Genomic DNA, 22,549 nt, shown 5'->3' with positions numbered 1-22,549 from the left:
CATTTTAATCAGTTAGCACGTCTGGTGTTCCCACACCACATTTCATGGCACAAAATGGTTTCCACCTGCTTAAACCTAAAAACTTTTATTTAAGTTTGTAATACACAAGTAAAACTGAAATAATACATTTGTAACAGAATATTGTACCGAATGCATATGTTGCTAGTTCATTAGAGTTTTTTTTAAAGCTTTTATAGAAAGTTGAGATAATAGCTTTGATTTCATTGACCAGCATACAATGCAGACCGTTTTATCATATTTCATAGACCACACAGCTTGAATGCACATATGTGTGCAGTGAAAAGAGTTTATTAAGAGAACACACAGGGCCTAATGCTGACTCTTTGGCATTTATGATGTGGATCACAATGTTTTTCCTGACAGCCACCATTATCTTCTCCAAACCTGTTTTCTGAAGGTGCTGTTTTCATTGTTCCCACGGCAACCTTAAAAAAATGTCATGATGAAAATTCATTCAGCTCCCATTGAGCATGGCTGTTTCTATAGCAACCAGAAGAGAGATTGGTTGAGATTGGATGAGTAAGAGACAGGCGCTGTGCACGTCTGTGGATATGAGAAAAAGGAATAAGGAAAAAGCAAAATGTAAAGGGAGAAAAAAAAAGTGCATCACTAAGAGAATGGCTTAGAAAAAAGAGTGAGGTAGACATTATACTGCAAAAGAACTATCTGTGGTGTCTGGAACTGGGTTCTTTCTGACAAGAAAGACCAGAGAGGAAAAAAGAGGGGAAAAGAAAGCGATAGACAGGTATCAGTTGTTCAGACAGGGGGTGGGGAGCTGTGTGATTTGCTTTGAGATGTCTCCAGTATTCCCCTAGGTCTGGCACTCCCTCCTATGCCCGCCCCCTCTGATCACCCCTCCCATCCCCACCCCCTCCTCTCTCCACTGGGGATTTGTCTCTCCCAGGCAGAGCCTCTGGTTTGTAATCAGATGACAGGAGCTGATAATCCGACGCCACACTCGCTCTGTTTTGTTCACTTCTTCAGAAAGTGAGCACGAGGAGAAGGAGGAGGAAAGAAGAGGAGAGGAGAAGATAGGAAAGGGCAGGTGAGGGGGAGCAGGGGAAAGAGTGACTGAGGTGGGTGCTTTCTGGGCAGTTGGAGAGAAGGGAAGTGGGAGGTATGTACGTATGTATATGTGCGTATGGTTGTTGACTTACCTGTGGGTGTGAGGGACACCACAGCTTTGTAATGCAAGGGCTTCCCTATGTAGTCACTGACTTTAGACTTACTAAAGCAAAAAAGAATGTAAGAAACAAGGCTTTTTGTGTAGTAATGACTGCAATATCAAAAGGCTGGTTTGGGAAATGTTTCTTTTTTATGTTCTTTCCGTGATCAGAGAACCTGGCATATGTGTATGCATGTAAGTGGGTGTATATTCAGACCGTGACTAGAACAGGTGTAAGGTTTCGGGCACTTGTAGGGTCAGATAGTGGGTGTGGGTGTTGGTGCAGGTAGAAGGTGAGTTGATATGGAACACTTAGCATACTATTTTTAGATGGAGCATGGAGCATGAGGAAAACTGTCTTTCCCATTAAGGCCTTGGCGAGATAATGTGTCATCATGTCTATTTCCAGAATTTCAGCCATATTGCTAGTTTTCATGTTTTCAAATTAGCCTCCTAAATAGCTTATAAAACTATATTTATGGAATACATACTGTTACATTGTGTGATTCATGTGTAAAATCACATGCTTGAAACCTTGCAGCAAAACCTATTGGTAGCATCTAACAGTGTGAAGTCACCAGTGAAATAACATGTTCCTTTGATTCTGAGGTGCTAATACATATTGTGACTGTAATCTAAATGGTAAGGTCAGCAGGCCTAGCATGTGTTTGTGTGTGCTGTACCTAATGAACATCACGGCAAAAGCAGCATTAAACCGTGTCTGACATCTCTCACTGACAAAGACTTGTTAATGCTAAATCTTTCTATGTGCAAGGCAGAGGCAGCCAGTGCCTGAGCTTGTTTAGAAGCTATCACAAAAATACTGTGAGGGGGCTAATTTCACAGGTCAGTATGTTGCATCTAACATGATTTTGTGAAGTTCTTGGCAAAAAATGCTTTAAAAAATACTGCATCTGAACATGCTTGTATATTTATGCATTGCTCCACTTTTGAACATTAGTATGGTTTCAGTACTAATGATTAGTAGCTGAGAATACAGCAAGGCTGTATTTGCGCTCAGCTTTTTATCTGTCTAGTGTGTGTAGAGCTGTATTCTGGTTAGAAGCCAGTAATGTGTATGTGTGCTGACAGTAGAAAGTGACACACCAGCAGGGGTCCCAAAAAAAATCTCCTAAATCTGCTCAAGTGACTGAAGTGTGATATAAACACAGCAAACCTAGTCATGCATTTGCTAAGAACATTCAAATCCACTTAAAATACTATGGACTAAATGTATTCCTTCTATAGCTGCATTGCTTTTTGACTTTATTACTTTATAACTACAAGAGTCAACTAGATTAACATTTCAGTTGCAAACTCTGTAATTTCCCTACATTTTGTCTGAAGAGGTGTGACATTTTAGCCACTGTTCAGAGAGCCTGAGAGTGACCACCATTGTGGACCCACAAGACCATGTGCTCTTGAGTGAAGTTGGCAAACAGCATGTTGTAGCTAATAACCTTAAGTAATCTGATCAATCAGAAATTACATAGATAACTGACCAGGTCTTGGTCCAACTCTCTTCTTTGTTCTACTGATACATCAAAAATCTCAATGAACATTTAACTGTAAATACAGTACCTCTCTAAAGCATCAGTAAAATCATGTGGTAGCTAAATAGGATGTGAAAGGTACTATTATGTATTTTTCTATCTGGTTCTTCAGCCCAGCATGAGGGTAATAGAGGGGACTGACCACAGTGAAAACAAGGTCTAGACTCTAATTAAGAAGTGGCCATTCGAGTGCCCTGGGCTTTGCTGGTGTTTTTTCTGAACATTAGTTTTTTTTTCTGTGACAAGTTACAATATATCTTTTTCTTTTCTATAGGTCTTTCATAATGGCTGAGGGAAACCCTGTATCTGAAATCTCTGCAACTGGCAGCCATCTTGGCTCTGCTGGAGCAGAGATGGAGGATGATCATGAGCCTCCCATTATCTCCTTATCCAAGAGTTTCACAGATATGGCAAGTGGACCTCCTCAGAGAATGGAGCTAGCCTGGTGCTGGCAGGATATTCGCAAGAGTGCCAGCAGTTCAGTGTGCCCTCAGAGGCCTGCCAGCCTGGGAGGACCAGTCAGTGGCATCCCAGTTTCTTTAGAGTTTGAGCAAGGTAGTGCCTGTAGTGGCAACAGCACTCCAGAGACAGTCATCTGGCGTGGAGGGACCACACGGCCCTGGAGCATCACAGAGGATTCACCTGCAAGAAGGACACCAACACAAGAGCTTTTTCTGGGACGACAGCGAGCCCACACCAGTGAAAAGTGCACTCCATGTTCCCCATCTGTGCACAGGAACTTAAGGATGGAGTGTTTGGAGGGCATGGAGATGTGCTGTCAAGGTAGAGTGACTGGGGAGAACCTGAAAGCTTGCAACTGTTCCAGGATGATCTGTGGTGTAGTGTCTCCTGCTCTGGACAGGACATGTCTGAGAAGTGCGCACAGCCTTGTGCAGCAAGAAGTGGATGCAGACGTTTGCCATCATTTACCTGGAGCCAATACCTGTAGGCCTGCTTGTGTTTCTGTGAGGAATTCTTGTGCTGTTGTACCCTGTGCTGGACATCTGATAGCCTGTGGAGGAAGTCCTTGTCCAGGACAGTGGTCACAACGCCATTCAAATTTGCTTGGTTTCCCACCACTGGTGTCTTCAGTTAGTGAGACGGGATTAAACAATCGGGCTACAGGTCACTGCTGTGGACCTGAATTAGGTGGGAAAAACTCCAGCCAATCTGGGTATTACCATAGGACAGTGAGGGATGCCTTCACCATGACATTGGAGCATGATTTCAGAGAGGTTGGGGTGCAAACCATGTCTACTGATTCCCTTGTTTCTCCTCTGTCAAATATGTTCCCTGATATCAATCTGACTGATGGTCCTGGTTCAGACACATGTCCAGCTGTAGAAGATGTAGGACCCAGGTCCCCAGTGAAGGAGGTGGAGTGGGATGCAGAGGGAATGACATGGGAAGTGTACGGGGCATCTTTGGACCCAGAGGAACTTGGCTTGGCAATCCAGCGGCACCTGGAGCTGCAAATCAAAGAGACTGCAGCCGCTGCTGCTGAGAAGAAATCTGCGGAAAACAATTGTGTGTCTACACAACAGAGCAAGAGGAAGAGTGGACGTGTGGTGCGATCACTGCACAGTCCAGCATGTTGCTCTCGCTCCAGTACTGTGGAAGATTGAAGATACAAAAAAACTCACAAGTATAGTTGACCTCCAATACCTGTAAAAGGCCTTCTTTACCTCCCAAGAGCTTCTCTTGCTGCCATGATAAATGCCACCAAATCAGCCAGCAAGGTCAGAATCTATTTAAAAAAACAAGCAGAATCTATAGTTTGCAATCTGGCTCAACTGCCTGCCCAAGCATATTTGATGAAAGGAATAGCTGAGAAATTTATGGGCATTGGTGTCCTTCATGAAGGTAAGAGTTAAACCCTGATTCTGGACTCTTGGACACTCAGGGAGAACTTCAGGCAATACATGGAGCAAACACACATACATACACATGCACTGTGCCAAATCCAGACTGAAAAAGACTGAATGTTGGTAGTGGATAAGAAATTCAGGCCATTTTGCAAACTCTCAATAAGCTCTTGACAAAGTTATATGTCCAATGTGCCATTGTTCAAGAGGAATTTCAGCAGTTTACATTTACAATGCCACAAACAAAACACTGCTACACCAAATATTAATTTGGACTGTGCATTTTTAAGTTGGACATAGCAGAACAAACACAGTTATTGCTGTCATCATTCTTAATAGGAAAATTACTAAGCAAGTATAAAATTTCCTTCATACCTTTGACTCACAGTTCACTGTATACTGTAAATGCTTCACATCTGACCTCTCATAAGGTCACACCCATTTAACTCCTATTGTGGAAATCAACAGTAGTTGTACATCATGTCAGATATGTGCTATGTAAGATGGTGATAATGTTTTGGAAACAGTCATCTAAGTTCAAGGTATCCTTTAGAAACAAAAAAAAAAGAATTACCAAATCACTGGTAAGGTTATTGAAAGAACAAAGACGTTATAGCTTACTTCCTGAGAAACACAAAAAATATGAATTAATCATGTACCAAGCACTGACCTCTTTTACAAATTTCAATGCACGCTCTCAAAAACTGTATTCATTTCAGGGACATCACAGTAGTATGGAACTGTTCAGTATATAAATAACATTTTGAGGATTATAGTCAGTAACTTCTGTAGGAAGCATATTCACAAGTAATTCTTTTTTGAATGAATATTGAACATTTTTCACAAGATACCTATGTATTTTATCCAGTATTGGACTTCTGGGATCAAAATTGGCTTCCTTGTAGAGTCCAATTGCAACCTACTTAATGAGCAAACTCCAATGTAAGCTGAACCATTCATTAATATCATAGTTATACAACTATGTTTCCAAAAAAGTTGGAACGCTGTGCAGAATGGAAATAAAAACTGAATGCAATGATGTGCAAACCACTTAAACCCTGCATTTATTCAAAAATAAGTAGTGCAAAGCCAACACATCAAATGTTGAAACTGAGGAATTTTATTGTTTTTTGAAAAACATGTCTGTTTTGAATTTGATGCCAGCAACACATTTTTTTTAAAAAATTGGTACAGCAGCATGTGTGTTTCCTCTGTGTTTCATCACCTTTTCATTTAACAACACTCTGTAAGCATTTGGGTACAGAGCAGACTCATTGTAATAGTTTTGAAAGTGAAAGTTTTCCCATTCTAGCTTGATACAAGATTTCAGCTGCTCAACAGTTCAGGGTCTCCTTTGTCATATATTTTGTTTCCGAACGCAGCAAATGTTTTCAGTGGGTGGCAGCTCTGGATTACAGGCAGGCCAGTTTAGCACCCAGACTTTTCATTACAGAACCATGTTGTTGTAACACATGCAGAATGTGGTTTGAGATTGTCTTGCTGAAATAGAAATAAAGCAAGGCCTTCCCTGAAAAAGTCATCTGAATGGCAGCGTATGTTGCTCCAAAACCTGGATATATCATCATATATGTTGTCTTTGTACTATTTTCAATTAATTATAGGGTTTCAATTATTTTCACATCATTGCATTCTGTTTTTATTTATATTTTGCACAATTTGCACATTTTGGCAATGAGACACTATGAATTGCTTTATTTTACAATTCAGTTTCAGTTTATTCGCTAAACAGTGAGGTTGTCACTGTTGCCTATTTAGTTTCATTTAAATATATCTAAAAATGTTTCACTCTTCTGTTACCTAGAACTTGCAAGACTGTAAAAAGAAGCATTAGCCAAGGGTCACTTAGGATTCTTCATATGACTGATGTAATCAGTTGAAAATAGACTACCTAAAGGGGAGTTTATTAACCGAGATGTAGGCAAAGTCATTCAGAGTCATTTGTTGTGAAATGGTTCATTGTAGAGAAACTTCATAAACTCTGATTTCTTTACAGTGGCAGTGATTGAAACCAAGGATTGTGATGTCTCAACACAAACACAGCCATTTTATTTACTATCCAAAACCACCACCAACCTTCATGTGTCTTCAGAGTTTTATGTAATGTTGAAAATGATAAAATAATGGTAAACATGGAAAAAAAAAGTTTGTTAGAGACTATTGTACCTTAGAACCATCTGCATGTACCTCTCTGCCAAGAGTGTATTAACAATAAATATTTTAAGCCAAAAGCTTATTCTAGACTTTCTGGAAAATAATATCTCAGGCATGAGGCTGCATATTCATAACCATTTCATGTGAAGGAGCTTTTAGAGACATTAAACCCTTCAGATGTCTGGCTATCAGCACCCCTGTGAACAGTTCTGACTCAATAAGTTTCTCTAGAACTGAGCATTTCACATCAAACCACTCCGAATGACTTTGCTTACATCTCAAAAACAGTGGAACTGCCCTTTAAAGACTACATCATGAAAGGTCATTGAAGAGACTTACTGTATTTCTATGAGTGAATGTGTATTTTGCCAGTTCTGGTTAAATCTCCAGGCTGTTTTCACAGCTTTGTTCTTTTGCCAAAGCAAATTCATACCTTTTTAGACCACAGCATTGTGATTGAGTGTTAATAGATACTAATAAACATATGAACAGATAGGGCATAAAGGTTTTATTGTTTTATTGTGTTATTGTATTGATTTCTTATAACTGACAAACATACTATATATTAGTGTACTGGAACGCTTCATGATAGCTTATGTTTTAATAATGTATGGGCAAAAATAAATTATTTCATTAACTAAGCTTGTAGTCTTTTGTTCTGAATGTGAAAAATGGCCAGGGTTGGGATGTAACACAATACAAGTATTGTGAATATGTTTTCAGAATACAGGAATTGTGTATGTGTATGCAGTCCAAGTTACTATTTGAAAATAATAAGCATTCAGAATATAATCACTCTTACCCTTTTAGGAGAACACTTTTAGAAGAATTACCCTTAAAAAATATAGATAATATTTAAAAGAAACAGAAATAATGTGTGTTTCACTATTAAATATGCTATGTAACTGACATGCTTGACGAATTTCAAAGAGGTTTTCAAAGCTTTTTTTACAAGCACTGAAGTTCCTGCTTGAGTAGACTGATAAATCTGGAGATGATCAGTTGATCAGATGATCAGATGATCAGTTGATCAGAACACTTAATATCAGTGTTACTGAGCTCTTTTGAAGGATGATCAAACTAATAATCTCCTCTGTTGTGGACATGTTGGCAAATTATAAATTTAGCATCAGTGTTGCCTGTACCTGTTTGGGGGATTGTGGGAGCAACAGTGGGCTGATGCAGGTGGTCAGAGAAAGAAAAAAGTTTTCATTTTTGGAACTGAATTTTTCATGAAATAAGAATAATTCTGTGAAGAAAACTGCCAACACATAACAGTAAGGAACAGTGTCAATTAAGCAGAAAAGTTTTTTTCTGTATTGTAAACATATTGTAAATGTTTTCTGAAGGCACTACTGTTTTAATGTATTGTAATGGAATACATTATTGATTACATTTAGGACACTGCATTCAGTATTCAGTCACCACTACTTTTTCAAAGCATTTTGCCCAACCCTGAATATGACATGATTTTTTATGACTTTTTACCTGCTGCTGGGAGACATTTTGAGCATATTGGTTTATCTGTGAACCACACAGAGAAAGGGAGAGGGAGTGAGGGAGAGAAATGAGAGAGAGTCCTGCTAAACTTGGTGAACTGTGCTCTGGTGAAATGCCCTGGACATTTCCACAGCTTTTGAGCTTTTGGATGATCAGGCACATTCTCTGGTATTGAGCACCTCATCTCACTGCTTTTCTGTTGTGCTTGTTGTTCCATGTCTCACTGTTTAGGGTGAACACAACAACTAGCCATAAACACAAACATGGCGCGCACACTTACAAGACAATGCTCAGCAGCGTGAATTAGCACTAAGAACAGAGTTTAATCTCTATGTCTATATATATATACATATATATATATATATATATATATATATATATATTGTGTAACAGTGCACCATGTATATTGTTGAAATGGGTAATCCTAGAATGGCACCACCCACAGCCTAGTAGACAGCCTTTTTTGTTTTTTTTATACTGAGATAAAACCTGAATCACATGGTGTATTCTTTGTTGTCTCTCTTGCGCCATCTGCTGGTGGTACACAAGCGCAGCAGCTCTTCTTTAAAGCCCCATTCAGGTAACATACAGGATCATGGCTGCAAAATAGCAGAGATTAATAACAAAGAGAGTAGTAAACACGTATTTTAGTGAGTGTGGTCTTATACTGTAGCTGTACAGAAAGTTCTATTGTATTGCAAACTGACTTGTCCAGCCGCAGTGTTTCTGGATTGAGAAATCATTCAGTCTTAAATACCTTGGATCAAACACTGGATTGTACCAAAAAGACAATGGCAGTTTGATAATTGTGAAACTAGAGTAAAAGAAAATATGATTTCAGTGTTACTGGTCTTTCTTCAGATTGAATTGTTTGCTATGATCTGGCCCAAGTTTCAATAAGAGCAAACTTTTCTCAAACCTGAAGCTTAATTCTACATCTTACAATAATATCTGTGCTATAATAATTTGAGGAAACTAACTTCTTGTTAAATAACTATAAGGACTTAGTAGGTAAAGGTAAATCCCTAATTTGGCCTTGTGCAGTAGTTCAAGGTCATCTGGAGGTTAGCAGGTCTTCAAATCCAAACAGTGAGTGGCATGGCGTGACTGGCAGGAGGAAGGGTAGTGTTGTTTTGCACTATAGTGATGGAGGATGAGTTGGAAAGTGCTGATGGAACTCTCACTGTGCTCTGGGGGCCAACCTGTTCAGAAACCCCCCTACCCACCCCACCAGAACAATCCAGGAGCAGGGGAGGGCATTGTGGAGACCCTTTGTCCAGGGGAAGAGGGGCGTAGCTATGACAAAGAGTGGCCTCAGCTCCAGGCATACTATAAATAGCAGTTCTCCAGAGCGGCGGCACTGTAAACTGTGGACCATGGCAGTTAGGAGCCCCTTGTTACCCCTGTTGCTGCTGGGCCTGGCATTGGAGACGGCCTACACCTACGCCTTCACCCCTAACCGCCTCCAGCAGCACAAAGTGCTGCACCTAGGTGAGAGTCACCAAAGGTTTCTTCTAGGCTTTTATGTTTCTCTCTCAGTGCTTGGATTTCAAAAGTCCTGCATGGATTAAGCTTTGCTTTACTCTAAGAAACTTAATTCAACTCAAAATAGGCATGGCAATTAGCTTGTTTATCACCTGATATATCAAAGAACTGCGCAATACGTGAACCTTAACATCTAGAGATGTGCACAGCCTTTCATATGAAATGAAATAGCTTTTTAATCTGTAGTTTTGTTATTTTAAGATATTAATCTTAGGCTTATTAATCAGTAATTATTATGGATTGTTACTGTTGTAAAATTAATATGTAATGTTTGTAGTTCATCATGTAAATGTAGAATCTCTTAAATGGTAATTCATAGAAGAGAAAAACCTTTTTAACTTTTACATATGTTTGCATAAGAGCTTTTCCAAGTAAGTTTGGACATTTTTTCACCAATTCATTCACCGTGAAATGTTCAAACTTTTTAAAAAAGTGGAAAGGAAGGAAGTCTAAGTTTAAAGATTTGGTGCATTGAATTGCATGTGAATTAATTATAATTAATTAATTAATGATCTGGATGAATGAAATTAATCCAGAAATCATCATACTGTAATCCAGCTGTGAACAGTCTCTGTACACATATATTAATATTATATATTAATAACACAAGATGCTGTTTTTTCACTCTCTCAATGCATTTTTTTATTATAAGTGAAAAATGCTTTGTTTTGTCCCCAGACTGGCCCAAAGACTGTGGCCTGGCTCACTTTAAACCAAACACAGCGGAGCGCATCGTTTCAGGCAATGAGGCCAGACCCCACTCCTGGCCATGGCAGGTCTCACTGCAGGTAAACAGCTTTTGAGAGTTTTGAAACTGAAAACCACAAGATAATCACACAATGCTGTAAAGTGAGAAGTCTACAATTTCTCACTCTTTGTAGGTTCGTCCAAGAGGCAGCAAACATTACGTCCATGTTTGTGGAGGGACTCTGATCCACAAGAACTGGGTGCTCACTGCAGCGCACTGCTTCCAGAAGTAAGCCTAACACTTCTTAAAATGTCTCTTAGCCTCTTGAACTGTAGGCTTATTATTCTTATTATTTTGACCTTAAAACTTGTCATTCAGTAACTGCTATGAACTAGTCAGTAACGACTATTAAACAAATATGCAAAGGATATATTTATGACTGCAAAACTGTGGAAATATGGGCCTACATACATTGCAAACAATTGCTGTAATTTTACAGTAATTTATAATGCACATTACAATAACATGTACAAACTGTAAATTTAAGTATGATATTACATTTTGTTATAAATTCTGGAAGCTGATGTCCTTACAGTTTATTGCATACGATATTGTACAGTGCTGTCTGTAATTTTTCTGAGTAATTAGCACTTGTGCAAGTCGTGTGTTGTTGCACTCAAATTTAAATATTATACCACTTTTAAAAACTATTAATCCCAAGTTGTGGAAGTAGTATTAATCCCAAGTAGCAGCAAGAGTGAAAGGGAAGGTTTACAAGACAGTAGTGTGTCCTGCTATGATGTATGGTTTGGAGACTGTGGCTCTGTCTAAAAGACAGGAGGCTGAGCTGGAGGTGGTGGAGATGAAGATGCTGAGATTTTCGTTGGGAGTGACAAGGATGGACAAGATTAGAAATGAGCAGATCAGAGGGACCGTGAGGGTGGAGCAGTTTGGAGATAAAGCCAGAGAGGCCAGGTTGAGATGGTTTGGACATGTGTTGAGGAGGAATAGTGGATATATTGGTCAAAGAATGTTGGAGATGGAGCTGCCGGGTAGAAGGAGAAGAGGTAGACCTCAGAAAAGGTTTATGGATGTAGTGAAGGTGGACATGGAGATGGTTGGTGTAAAAGTAGAGGAGGCAGTGGATAGGGCAAGATGGAGGCAGATGATCCGCTGTGGCGACCCCTAAAGAGAGCAGCCGAAAGAAGAAGAAGAAGCAGTAAAAAAAAATTTTGATGTTAGGGCAGGGCTCAGCTTCTTCTAATATATGAGATTTAATTTTACTCATTTGTTCTGAAGGCTACAGATACCAAAGACACTAGGCACAGGGGAGTTGCCTCAGCCTTTGAATCCAAGGGTGTCTTTGGGCACTGCTGGCTTTATACATGACATTACAGCCCCAAACTACCAAACTAAACAACTTTTGTGCATTTTGTATTTCATGAGGTCCTTTATAGATGTTTGTGTTCATTCCGTTACCTGATGGACTACAACTTCTGTAACTGAACTTACTTTGCTTCACTGCTCACACGAGGAGGTGGTTTGGGCAAATGGGAGATATCATTGGATACTGCACACACCATGTACGACAATTGTGATCTTTTTTGTATTAACACAAGATTAACTTCTCCTAGCACATACAATAATGTTATTGCACTGTACAACTATACAGTAATAAGTACACAAATAAATAAACAATCCCACAGTTCTCTAGAATTTCTAGAAAATAAAAGGGGAAAACATTTCATATTCTACACAACTTTAACTCCAAACATTAAACGAGTTAATAGGTAGGTTGTGTAGCCCCCACAAGTCACCATCAGTGTTGCCTGGGATGCCTGGGTAGGGAGCCTATATATTTGCATCACTGAGCAAACATCACCTGTAGTTGTGTACAATATAATATTAACAACTGAATCAACTTCCACAGCAATTACTATAATTTGTTGTATTTCCAGTTACAATCATATGCAAATGATTGGATTCACATGGTAAAATAAGATGTTTTGATTTTCTGAGTAAAAATAAGTTAACACTTCCTTAAGGAGGACAAACTCAACTAAGCACTTTTCTGCTAATTTTAGTACATAGTTTCAACTTTCTTTGCTGAGTTTAGCATATTGGAAAAATAAAACATAAAATATGAACATAATTTTTTTCATAATTTTTGCACAGGCCACATTATATATAGTATTTTCCCCAATATGTTAAATTCAGCAAATCAACAGTAATTGTGCATTAAAATGTGCAGAAGTGTGTACAAAGTAGAGAATATGTTATTTTACTTACTTAGGAAATCAACAAAACATTATGAGCAAAAGCATATTTTGACCAGGGGCACCCAAATTTTGCAAGCGACTGTATATGAGTAGTTTACTGTAGATTTACACTTTACGTACTGAGTTTTTTATCTGTAAATAAATGTCTGTCAATATTGTAGATACACAGGAACATACTGTTTGTTTACAATAGTTACTGTGATTTTAATGCTGTAAAATGACAGCAAAATGTCTTACAAGGAAGCACTGTGTATTTATAGTACTTTATGGACAATGGCCATTAGATACTTACTGCAGATTTTACAGAGTACAAACCTTTGCAGTTTAAGGGTTAATGCATCTTGAAATAGATAAAAACATGAAGTAGGGGCCAATAAAAGAATATAAAAGAAAAATAAGTTTAAAAAAAAAAACCCAATTTGATTATCCATTATATCACCACTGTTAGTTTGAAAGCTCTGTCCTGAATGACCATGACTGACACATTTTCCTGGATTGCTATTTTTAAATATCATATGATCTGTTCTTACTGTCTGTACCACACTATGTAGGGGGAAAGCTGAGGATGCGGGTAGCTGGCGTATTGTGCTAGGGAAGCACCAGCTGAAGAGGTCAGAAACAGCTGAGCGTATTTTCCCTGTAAAGAGGATCTACAGACATGAGCATTTTCGCTACCCTGCACACAGTGAGCTGGACTACGACATTGCCCTGGTTAAAGCTGGCACAGATATTCTGCCCAGCAACTTCATCCGCTACGCCTGCCTGCCGCGCAAGCAGACCAGCCTGAAGCCAGGCCATTACTGCTGGGTGACAGGCTGGGGCGACACGCGAGGTAAACAGTTAACCGTCCTCTTGATTAGAGCTCTGACTCACACCAGTCATTCAGCTGTCCAGCAAGTGAGCTTATGATACACTCATGTCTTTATCAGTACTGCTGAAGGTGAGTAGAAACACTTCACTGACAGTAATGTTAGAAAGACAGTAGAGAATGTAGAGAATGCTTCAGATCACTGCCCTATTGATGACAGGAGGAGCTCCATCCATTAAGGGGTTTTAACATAAGGTTATCTTTTCTCATATGTATCTCAGGTGGGAAAGAGAATGTGTCGTTGGCCGAGGCACTGAACCAAGCCCGCCTGCCCATCATTGACTATAAAACATGCAGACAGAAGAAGTTCTGGGGTGACCGCGTGAGGGACTCCATGATCTGTGCTGGGTTCAGAGACACAGAGGGAACTCCTGCTGCCTGCCAGGTAAAGCAGTCAGAGGCATCCATTACATATATGCCAATACATTTTAAGAGAGATTCTAAAGATCTAGAAGATCTAAGGTTATGGTAAATTTGTTTTATATGAGTAGAAACTAAGGGCTCACTTTCTAAATCACTTCCAATTCACACAAGTGAGACAGGGCTGTAAAAGGAAAAGAAAGTAAATATATGGCAGCCAGAATGTATGAACTACTGATTTCAGCATAACTGTAATTCATGTATATACAGACGTCAACAGAAGTGTCTTTAACAGAAATTATCTAATTTCTCTAGTTCGCTTGTCCAAATGTTAACAGAGAAATTACACTTACATTATTAATAGTTTAATTATAATTTTATAGCACAGTGAGGTAATAATGTTTATGCTTGATCTTCAAAGCACCTCAGGGAACTGGCTTGCAATTTACCCGCTCACTCACATTTAGCAGGTGGAAATTCTCCACAAGGGGGTGCCATTACCACTCAAATAGCTTTTGATGATTCATAAGAATAGTGCTTCCCATAAATGACATTTGGTGCCGTTTTTAAGTAATTAAGGTACAATTGTCGTCATTAAGCAAAGATGCATAGAAACAAGCACAGATTTGTCTGTCCTCAGTGACGTACAAACTACTCTGCGCTTGTTTCAGAAAACTGTGGAACAGCCACGAAACAAGCAGCGTAGAAACAACATGCACAAGTACCTTATTTACATATTATTTTGTATTGAGGAATACAAGGAATTGAGGAATTCAGGCCAAATCGAAAAGCAATCACTACAGTGAAAAAATGTGAAATGCAATGCACACATTACATTACTTTTCTATAGAAGAATATGTGCTGAAGAAGAATATATGTAGAATGTGTGCCAATAAGAAAACAAAACCTCAATTTCACTTTGCTTTAAAAACAATACATGAGATTTTGCATTTCAAAAACAAAATACTGAACTGTGTAGTAATTACATAGGGTGATTATTTTCATAAAATATAATATTGCACTATATGACCTTTACGCACTAGGTATGTTTTGTATTTAGGTTGTTATTTACTGCATCAGTAGTATAAAGTAAAAACCTTTAAGTAGAACATATACTCACAGCATTTGTTTATATTAGTATATAAAAAAGAACTACATCAACTGTAGTACAGGGACTGCTGTTATTATCTTAAATTGAGTGATACTTATTTAATCCCACAAACGGGGAAATTCCACCTCCGCATTTAACACATCCATGAAGTAAAACACACATACACACAAGGGGGAAGTGAGCACACTTGCCGAGAGCAGTGGGCAACCCTATCCACAGGGCCCGGGGAGCAGTTGGGGGTTAGGTGTCTTGCTCAAGGACACCTCAGTCATGGACTGTCGGCACTGGGTATCGAACTGGCAACCTTCCGGTCACAGGGCCAGTTCCCTAACCTCCAGCCCACGACTGCCCATGTTTACTATCATTTATATGGTTTTATTTCACAGTTATAATCAGTTTCTGTTTTTACTGCGATTGCACATACTATTGCTTATATCGACAATAATTTTGATTATTTATTGGCATAAATTAGGAATCACGTTAAAATTTACACACTTCTGCCAGACATAAGTTTGATATTACAGATACAGCAAAGATGAAATTAATGGATAACAAAAAACTGAAATTTGCGTGTGCTCATTGAATGATTAGATTTGATCATACACAACTTTGATGAAGAAAGGCCATTGTCTTCACAGATACTCATCATACATTTTCAGGTTAAATGCAGAGAATTTAAAGGACCGTATAGGGAAGCACACTTTTGCTTTACATCAACATACACCAATAAGTGTGTGAACAGGAATACAAGTACAGGAATGATGCAGAGTTCTGTACTGCACAACCCAAAAATAATAATACATCCCGCAAAGCCTCATTGAAAAATAAGACTTACTCTTATGCCTTTTCTCATACAGGGGGATTCAGGTGGTCCCCTGCTATGCCAGCTGGGCCGAGACCGCTGGGAGGTGCATGGTGTGGTGAGTTTCGGCCCTATTGGCTGCACAGTGGAGAACAAGCCCAGTGTCTTCACTCGCACTGCTGCCTACATCCCCTGGATTGAGGCCACTCGCATCAGGGATTTCTTCCTGCACTGATCTTTGTGACTTCAGTGACCTCTACGTCCATCTCCGTGGAGAGAATAGTGACGGTGTGACCCTCCAGGCCTGGGTCTAATTTCACACACATATGCTCTTTTGTCTGCAGTCTGTGTACTGAACACTAGTAGAGCACTCATCACCACCAGCAACCAACTTTAGGACAGTTTGCACTGCAGTGTGGGTCGCTTCAATGCTATGCTTGTAAGATTGCACTGCTCTTTAATGAAAAGAACATAAGACACCAAGTCCTTAACTGCTTCCTTCAAGCCACGTTAGCCTACACCTCATGCTTGGCTAGCCCAGATCTGTCTTACGTTTTTATAAAAATACAAAAGCATCATCAATTCTGGTGATGTTCTCTATTCCCAACAGGTTTGGACTTAGCCTGAGACAGCTGACTACAGACATTGTTGTTTCTGTGGTGACTGGCTTGCAAAGCTGGTCTCACATTCATGACTCTACATGAAGGGCAGAGTTTGTCTGACAAGAGCCTGAATGCACTGGAAGCATGTCTCAAATATGGTAACAAAAAAAGGAATCACTCGCCTGGAGCACTGCCAGGAGGGAAGATGCTTTACACATTAACACCGGGTCACAGTGCTGTTCAGTTCTGATGGTGGTCCACCCCTTCCCTCTGCAGAGGGTATTTACAGAGAGATGCTAATATCAGCACTACAATACAAGACATATAAGATACCCCCTACTTTTCTGTATATATAGGCTCATCAAAACTGGGCCAAAGGCTTCATTTTAACATTTGGTACTAAGAATACAATTTCAAACCAGAATGATGCAAATAAAAGAATGCTAATGGAAAAAGTATACCTTTTTTTTTTTTTTTTACTGTAAACACTGGATGCATCTATGACATCACTTCTACAAATAAACAGATCCATGAAACACCAAAGTTTTGTTCAAGCAGAAATTCACCACTGTTTAAATACATCTAGGCTGCGCAATTCACACATATAAAACTATGCTGGCTTAATAAAAGACCATAACATGGCACTTCAGTAGGTGAATCATATTTTACATTTTACCAGCACTAAATGAAAGCACAATGTTCTTGCTCCAGAGAGCAAAGCTCTTAAGCTTCTATAAAAATTCATGACTCACTTCTTCAAATGCCAACACAGATCACCTCGCCAGCTGTTCTTCAGCACCTGAGCCGATAAACTGAAGTAATACTTGGACATAATATTGCTAAAATATAATGCCTAAAAATGGAGTATATTAACCAAGCTTTTAGCAAGAACTGTCTACTAACACAACAACAGTTTCAAAAGTTAAGCTTTACACTTTAATTTAAATACAGAGCTGATTAAATCAGCTTATGATAGGACATATAAAGGTACATTTAGATTCAGCCAAGAGTTGTTTCTGAACACTTGTATGAGACTGATACGCCCACTCGCCAAATGTCTTGGTGCATATGACTGCAAAGGTAAAACATTTACAGTTCACAGTCAAAGTAAAAATATTGGATGAAGCATATTGTTACACAGGGGCATTGGCCATTGTATGAATGACACTGCAGGGTATCCTTCATGATTGACGGACATACATTCCTTAAATCTGGCTAAACAGTAGAAGAGAACAGCACATTTAAGGCAGTTGACTTCTGCCTCTTTGATAAACATAACACAATTTATAAAGAAATCTGAAACAAATATATTGGTCCAAGGATTCCAAAATGTTGGGCCAACTGTAAGTGGGACAGGAAACAAAGTAGTTGAGGACAAGTTTAGAGTCTATATATATATATATATATATAATGTCCATGGTTTGAGCTCTGAGTCCTCTTTAATAACGTGATGGAGCTGTGCCTTTAAGGTGATCCCAGTTATTGTACAGGGCATACAACCCTGACAAAGCTAACCCAACAAGGCCTCCTCTGGCAACTCCTTTCAGTCCACCTGACATCAAAGATACAAACAGGAAATTAAGTCAAGAAAATAAATAACAGCAAACACAAACACACACGTAAATCACGTTCAAAACAGTGTGTCTGTTCTACAGATCACTGTTACAAACACACTCAAGCTGACTCATACTCACTTGTGGATTTATACATCATCCCTGTTAATGTCCCAGCAGCTATTGTGTTAAGATCATCCTCTGCTCCTCTGGCCTTCTCAATTGCTACCCCAAACACACTATATAACAGAGCTGCGGAGAGAAGGCAGATATTATTTCAGTGGATTTATTTACTGCATCAAAACAGATTACACAAAACATTATTATTATGTAGCTTTTTTATATACTTATAAACAACAAACATACTATGGCTCTTATTCCACAAAATACTGGTACCAGAAGTTTCTAATGGTTTCTAACCAACTTATGAACTGTTCAAACAGGCCACTGGCATGATTACTCGTTTAAAAAATACTAACTGAATTTCCACTCAATGGATCAGCGTAGTAATTAAATCACAACTTGTATGACAAACAGAGTATTGGCAGGTCATTATGATGCCTCTTTAAGTACTCTGAATATTCTACAGTATCTGTATTTAAGTAGTGCAGGTTTAGTTTTATTAAACCCCATGTGAGAAGTGAATGCATACTGTTTCTGAAATGCCCCTAACATAAAAACACTGATGGAAATTAGCATTATCGAATATGCTCAAGCGAATATGCTCAAGCTAATTATAAAGTGAACATTTTATAATAAAGCATTGCTATATAATGATACTCAGGTGTGAGAAGTACATGAAATGACTGGCTCAAAAGTAGCATTACAGATTTCTAAATGGCAATTAAAAAAAAGCTTTAAAACGCTTAATTTTAATTTTGAATGTTTTTTTTTTTAAAGTTTGAATTTGCTGATACTTAAAAAATACTCTGTATAGCTTAAAATAATTAATCAATATAATAACCCAAACAATTGCTAGATCACTCAATTACTAATGTAAACACAGTAACAACCCTATTCAGGATATATGTTGCTGTGCATTACTTACCAACTGATCCTAGTGTATTAGCCCATGACGCACCCTGCCGTGTGACCATGTTTAATATCCTGGAAGAAAATACAGCGAGATTTTATTATTGACTCTATTACACAGCAAGATCTTATTAATGACAAAATGAAAACAGGTGCCATACATCAGAATAATGGCTACTTTAAAACATGCCTGTTTCACTTAGTGTTTCTGAGCAACATGTTTTTCAGACAAAACACACTTACTGTACGTTTCTGGGTTTGGACCATGCCATGTCTCTAGTCTCCTTTAGGCCCATACGAAGCCCATTCAGTGTTCCAAAAGCAGCACCTACAAGGCATTAAACACATCCCTTTAATCTAAAGTCCTAGGAGTTCTTATTAATCCCTTGCATCCCCAGGCTTATGACATTCTAGGGATTATTATTCAGTAAGTACATGGTGTAAAATGACTGAGATATTCTTAAGTGACAGGAGTCAGAAATGGAAGTCTGGACCTGCTGGCAAACCTTGCCATTTATGTGGTTAATGAAGAAAAGAAAAAAAAAAAAGAAAGAAAAAAGAAAAGCCTTCCTACCGGTCATACAGGACCCTCCAATGGTGAAGAAGGCCAGTTCAAAGCGGCCACGGGTTTTGTTTGCTCCAGTAGGCAATATGAATTCATCTGAGTCCTAAATGATAGTGCAGACAACACAAAAATGAACATACTATGTTTTTTTTTATGTTCTAAATTTACATTTAATATTATAGCAACTACCTGAAATGTCTGTGTATGCACTTGATTAAGCAACATTAGCTCAGTTGTTGTACATTTCTTGTAAGGATGTAACACATTTCACATCCTACGAGAAAACATTTTCAGGGTTGATCATTTTCAACTCTGAGGGCAATTTTCAACACTATATGCGCTACAAATGTCTTGATTCTAAAGAATTCTGAATGCCAACGGGATTTTATAGCTGAGAAATATACTCATTTTATTAAAAAAATAAATAAACTAGGCTGCAAAGGAGCTTGTCGTGCTAAACAGTGATGTTACAAAACTGCACTGAGCTATTTACAATGAAAAAACATATGACGCACCCAGAGGCCTAGTCTAATGACAGTGGTTTACACCAAACAGCAAACGATATAATCATCAGAATAGACGTCAAATAAGCAGCTTAAAATGTTCATATACAAATCTTTTTCCAGTTTAAGATACTGTATTGAAATTGTTGCCCTTGCTGTCTTGGGAAGTTATGAAGGAGCCTGACCTGCACCAAGTACCGGGGGTCAACATTGAGGTAGGGTGAGAGAGGACTCATTCCAGTCACTGTGAAGAAAAGGCAGAGCACAGATCTGACCACACACTTCACATCAGTACAAGGCCCTGCAAGCTGAAGACCGCCATGACTCTTAGTAACCTAGCAGTTAGCGAACCTAGTTAACCTTAAAGTGAAGGTGGCCTGTGATCGAGTTGACAATGAGATACTTACGCGGCACTCCGGCCAGCTCCGTGTTTGAATACTCCGGCGCTCCACCGCCGAAAAGCCCCCCAAATCCTGCTTTATAAGCGCCCGAACCCGCCGCGTTGTTGTCCATTACTGCTCCGAAGAGGGGAGGCTGCTGCTAACCGAGGCTAAAGGTAGGCTAGCTGTCGGAGAGGAAACTGCAGGCTTCTCACGAGCCCTGAAGTCAGGAACTTTTGCTGACGACTCAGTACAGCGTCGCAAACCCTCCTCGTTTATATCGAATAAAGGACAGAACGAATCCTCAGCGCCGGACTGAACTGGTGTACGTCTTCCCGTCACCGGTCAGGAGTGAGAACATCTCTGACCTCCACCATGCGTTGCTGCCGGAAAACATGATGGACGGTGCTTACGTAATACTGTCGTGAAGTCAGTTGAGGTACTTAGTTGGCGGTTAAAGTTTCAACGAGAACCAGTGATTTTAAACCAAGACCTTTACATATATATGTATAATATTAAGCTGAGATATAAATAATTAAATATAGATTTTACGATGGCACAGAATTATTCATTCATTCATTCATCCACCTACTCATCCACTGCATGAACACGATTAGAGATGCAGGGAGGTTTGACAGAAACACCCAGATCACTGCTGGGCTGCACCAGGTTTGCGTAGGTTTATCCTTAAGTTCGGGCGTAAAGTCTTCACTAAGTCCTTAGTTAGCACTATTTAGTTTCCAACTGTCCTTTTTACTAAATTTAGTTGCACCGCAAACCCGTAAGTCGTGTCTTAACTAGTAACAACTACTCACTTTAACATGATGATAGCGTGTTCAGAACCAGTCAACCCGCTGCCATGGAAACGCAGCGGCAGTTGGCTCTGGCTTTTTGCAATGGAAAAAAATGTCCACAGTGGAAGAGAACTTATTTGTTACTGAACGAACAGTAGCCAAGTAACATATTTCTTACACTAAATTCATACTACACATTCTGCTGCACCTTTCAGTGCGCTAGCGCAGTTTTCACGGTGAACACACCTGTATCATTTCTGTGGACATTGGAGTCACCAGTAAAATCTCTAATAAACAACACACTCTTCACTGACGCACACACAATTCACTCATGTACACATAAAGCCTTAAAAAAAGAACAATAAGTAAATTGATCAAAAATTTGTTTCGGTTTGATGCAAAAAAAGCTCAACTATATATATATATATATATATATATATATATATATATATATATATATATATATATATATATATATTTTACTGTTAATAATCAATGGATAATGGATAATCTTGGAAAAACAAGGAAAAATCCAAAAAAATCCAAAAACATTTCTCTCATATGTATCGCATTTATCCATAAGTTATATACAACCCTGTTTTCAAAATGTTGGAATGCTGTGCAAAATATAAAATATTATTTAAACCCTACATTTAATTGAAAATATTGCATAGACAGCATATCAAATGTTGAAACTAAGAAAGTTTAGTGTTCTTTTTAAATATATGCCCATTCTGAATTTGATGCCAGCAAACATTTCAAAAAAGTTGGGACAGAGTCATGTTTACCACTGTGTTTCATCACCTCTTCTTTTAACGACACTGGGAACTGAGGAGTTGAAAGGGAAATGCTTTTCCATTCTTTCTTGATACAGGATTTTCAGCTACTCAACAGTTCAGGCTCTCCTTTGTCATTTTTTTGTTTCATCATGCACCAAATGTTATCAGTAGGTGACAGATCTGGACTGCAGGCAGGCCAGTTTAACACCCAGACTCTTTTATCTGAGAGTCATTCTATTGTAATACATATAAAATGTGGTTTGACATCATTTTGCTGAAATAAGCGAGGCCTTCCCTGAAAAATACGCTGTCTGGATAGCAATGGATATATCATTCAGCACTAATGGTGCCTTCACAGATGTGCAAGTCACCCATGCCACGTGTACTAATGCACCCTCAAACCATCACTGAT

At 38.9% G+C, this 22,549-nt stretch overlaps 3 protein-coding genes across 4 annotated transcripts; 2 read left to right on the top strand and 1 right to left on the bottom strand.

The window, feature by feature from the left end:
- Nucleotides 1–915: 915 nt before the first annotated feature.
- Nucleotides 916–7,417, top strand: LOC108426442. 2 transcript variants are annotated; one of them, XM_017695896.2, is made up of 2 exons: nucleotides 916–1,066; nucleotides 3,014–7,417. In XM_017695896.2, the coding sequence occupies exon 2, from the start codon at nucleotides 3,024–3,026 to the stop codon at nucleotides 4,362–4,364; it is 1,341 nt and encodes a 446-aa protein (XP_017551385.1). In that variant the 5' UTR covers nucleotides 916–1,066; nucleotides 3,014–3,023; the 3' UTR covers nucleotides 4,365–7,417. The 2 variants fall into 2 exon arrangements, with proteins under 2 accessions (XP_017551385.1, XP_037400174.1); XM_037544277.1 differs by having other exon boundaries at nucleotides 916–1,097.
- A 1,362-nt stretch (nucleotides 7,418–8,779) lies between these two features.
- Nucleotides 8,780–17,074, top strand: zgc:112285 (uncharacterized protein LOC561476 homolog). Its single transcript, XM_017696113.2, has 6 exons — nucleotides 8,780–9,767; nucleotides 10,500–10,609; nucleotides 10,703–10,797; nucleotides 13,340–13,620; nucleotides 13,878–14,041; nucleotides 15,985–17,074. The coding sequence occupies exons 1-6, from the start codon at nucleotides 9,575–9,577 to the stop codon at nucleotides 16,162–16,164; spliced, it is 1,023 nt and encodes a 340-aa protein (XP_017551602.1). The 5' UTR covers nucleotides 8,780–9,574; the 3' UTR covers nucleotides 16,165–17,074.
- A 370-nt stretch (nucleotides 17,075–17,444) lies between these two features.
- timm23a (translocase of inner mitochondrial membrane 23 homolog a (yeast)) lies at nucleotides 17,445–20,955 on the bottom strand. The gene is made up of 7 exons (XM_017696114.2): nucleotides 20,592–20,955; nucleotides 20,370–20,428; nucleotides 19,691–19,784; nucleotides 19,360–19,444; nucleotides 19,133–19,191; nucleotides 18,226–18,336; nucleotides 17,445–18,083 (listed from the first exon to the last, which is right to left on the bottom strand). The coding sequence occupies exons 1-7, from the start codon at nucleotides 20,695–20,697 to the stop codon at nucleotides 17,971–17,973; spliced, it is 627 nt and encodes a 208-aa protein (XP_017551603.1). The 5' UTR covers nucleotides 20,698–20,955; the 3' UTR covers nucleotides 17,445–17,970.
- Nucleotides 20,956–22,549: the final 1,594 nt, after the last annotated feature.

This window comes from Pygocentrus nattereri, chromosome 13 (genome assembly GCF_015220715.1).
Source record: "Pygocentrus nattereri isolate fPygNat1 chromosome 13, fPygNat1.pri, whole genome shotgun sequence".
Lineage (NCBI taxonomy): Eukaryota > Metazoa > Chordata > Actinopteri > Characiformes > Serrasalmidae > Pygocentrus > Pygocentrus nattereri.
This window is presented reverse-complemented; position numbering and strand designations above follow the sequence as displayed.

Excerpts from the sequence above, each read along its gene's own strand:
- LOC108426442 (XM_017695896.2), top strand. The coding sequence starts at position 3,024 with ATGGCTGAGGGAAACCCTGTATCTGAAATCTCTGCAACTGGCAGCCAT.
- zgc:112285 (XM_017696113.2), top strand. The coding sequence starts at position 9,575 with ATGACAAAGAGTGGCCTCAGCTCCAGGCATACTATAAATAGCAGTTCT. Across the intron at positions 9,768-10,499 it reads GCACAAAGTGCTGCACCTAG|ACTGGCCCAAAGACTGTGGC; the intron begins GTGAGAGTCACC and ends TTTTGTCCCCAG. Across the intron at positions 14,042-15,984 it reads GAACTCCTGCTGCCTGCCAG|GGGGATTCAGGTGGTCCCCT; the intron begins GTAAAGCAGTCA and ends TTTCTCATACAG.
- timm23a (XM_017696114.2), bottom strand. The coding sequence starts at position 20,697 with ATGGACAACAACGCGGCGGGTTCGGGCGCTTATAAAGCAGGATTTGGG. Across the intron at positions 19,445-19,690 it reads TGGAGGGTCCTGTATGACCG|GTGCTGCTTTTGGAACACTG; the intron begins GTAGGAAGGCTT and ends AATGCCTTGTAG. Across the intron at positions 18,337-19,132 it reads TAATACACTAGGATCAGTTG|CTCTGTTATATAGTGTGTTT; the intron begins GTAAGTAATGCA and ends TTCTCTCCGCAG.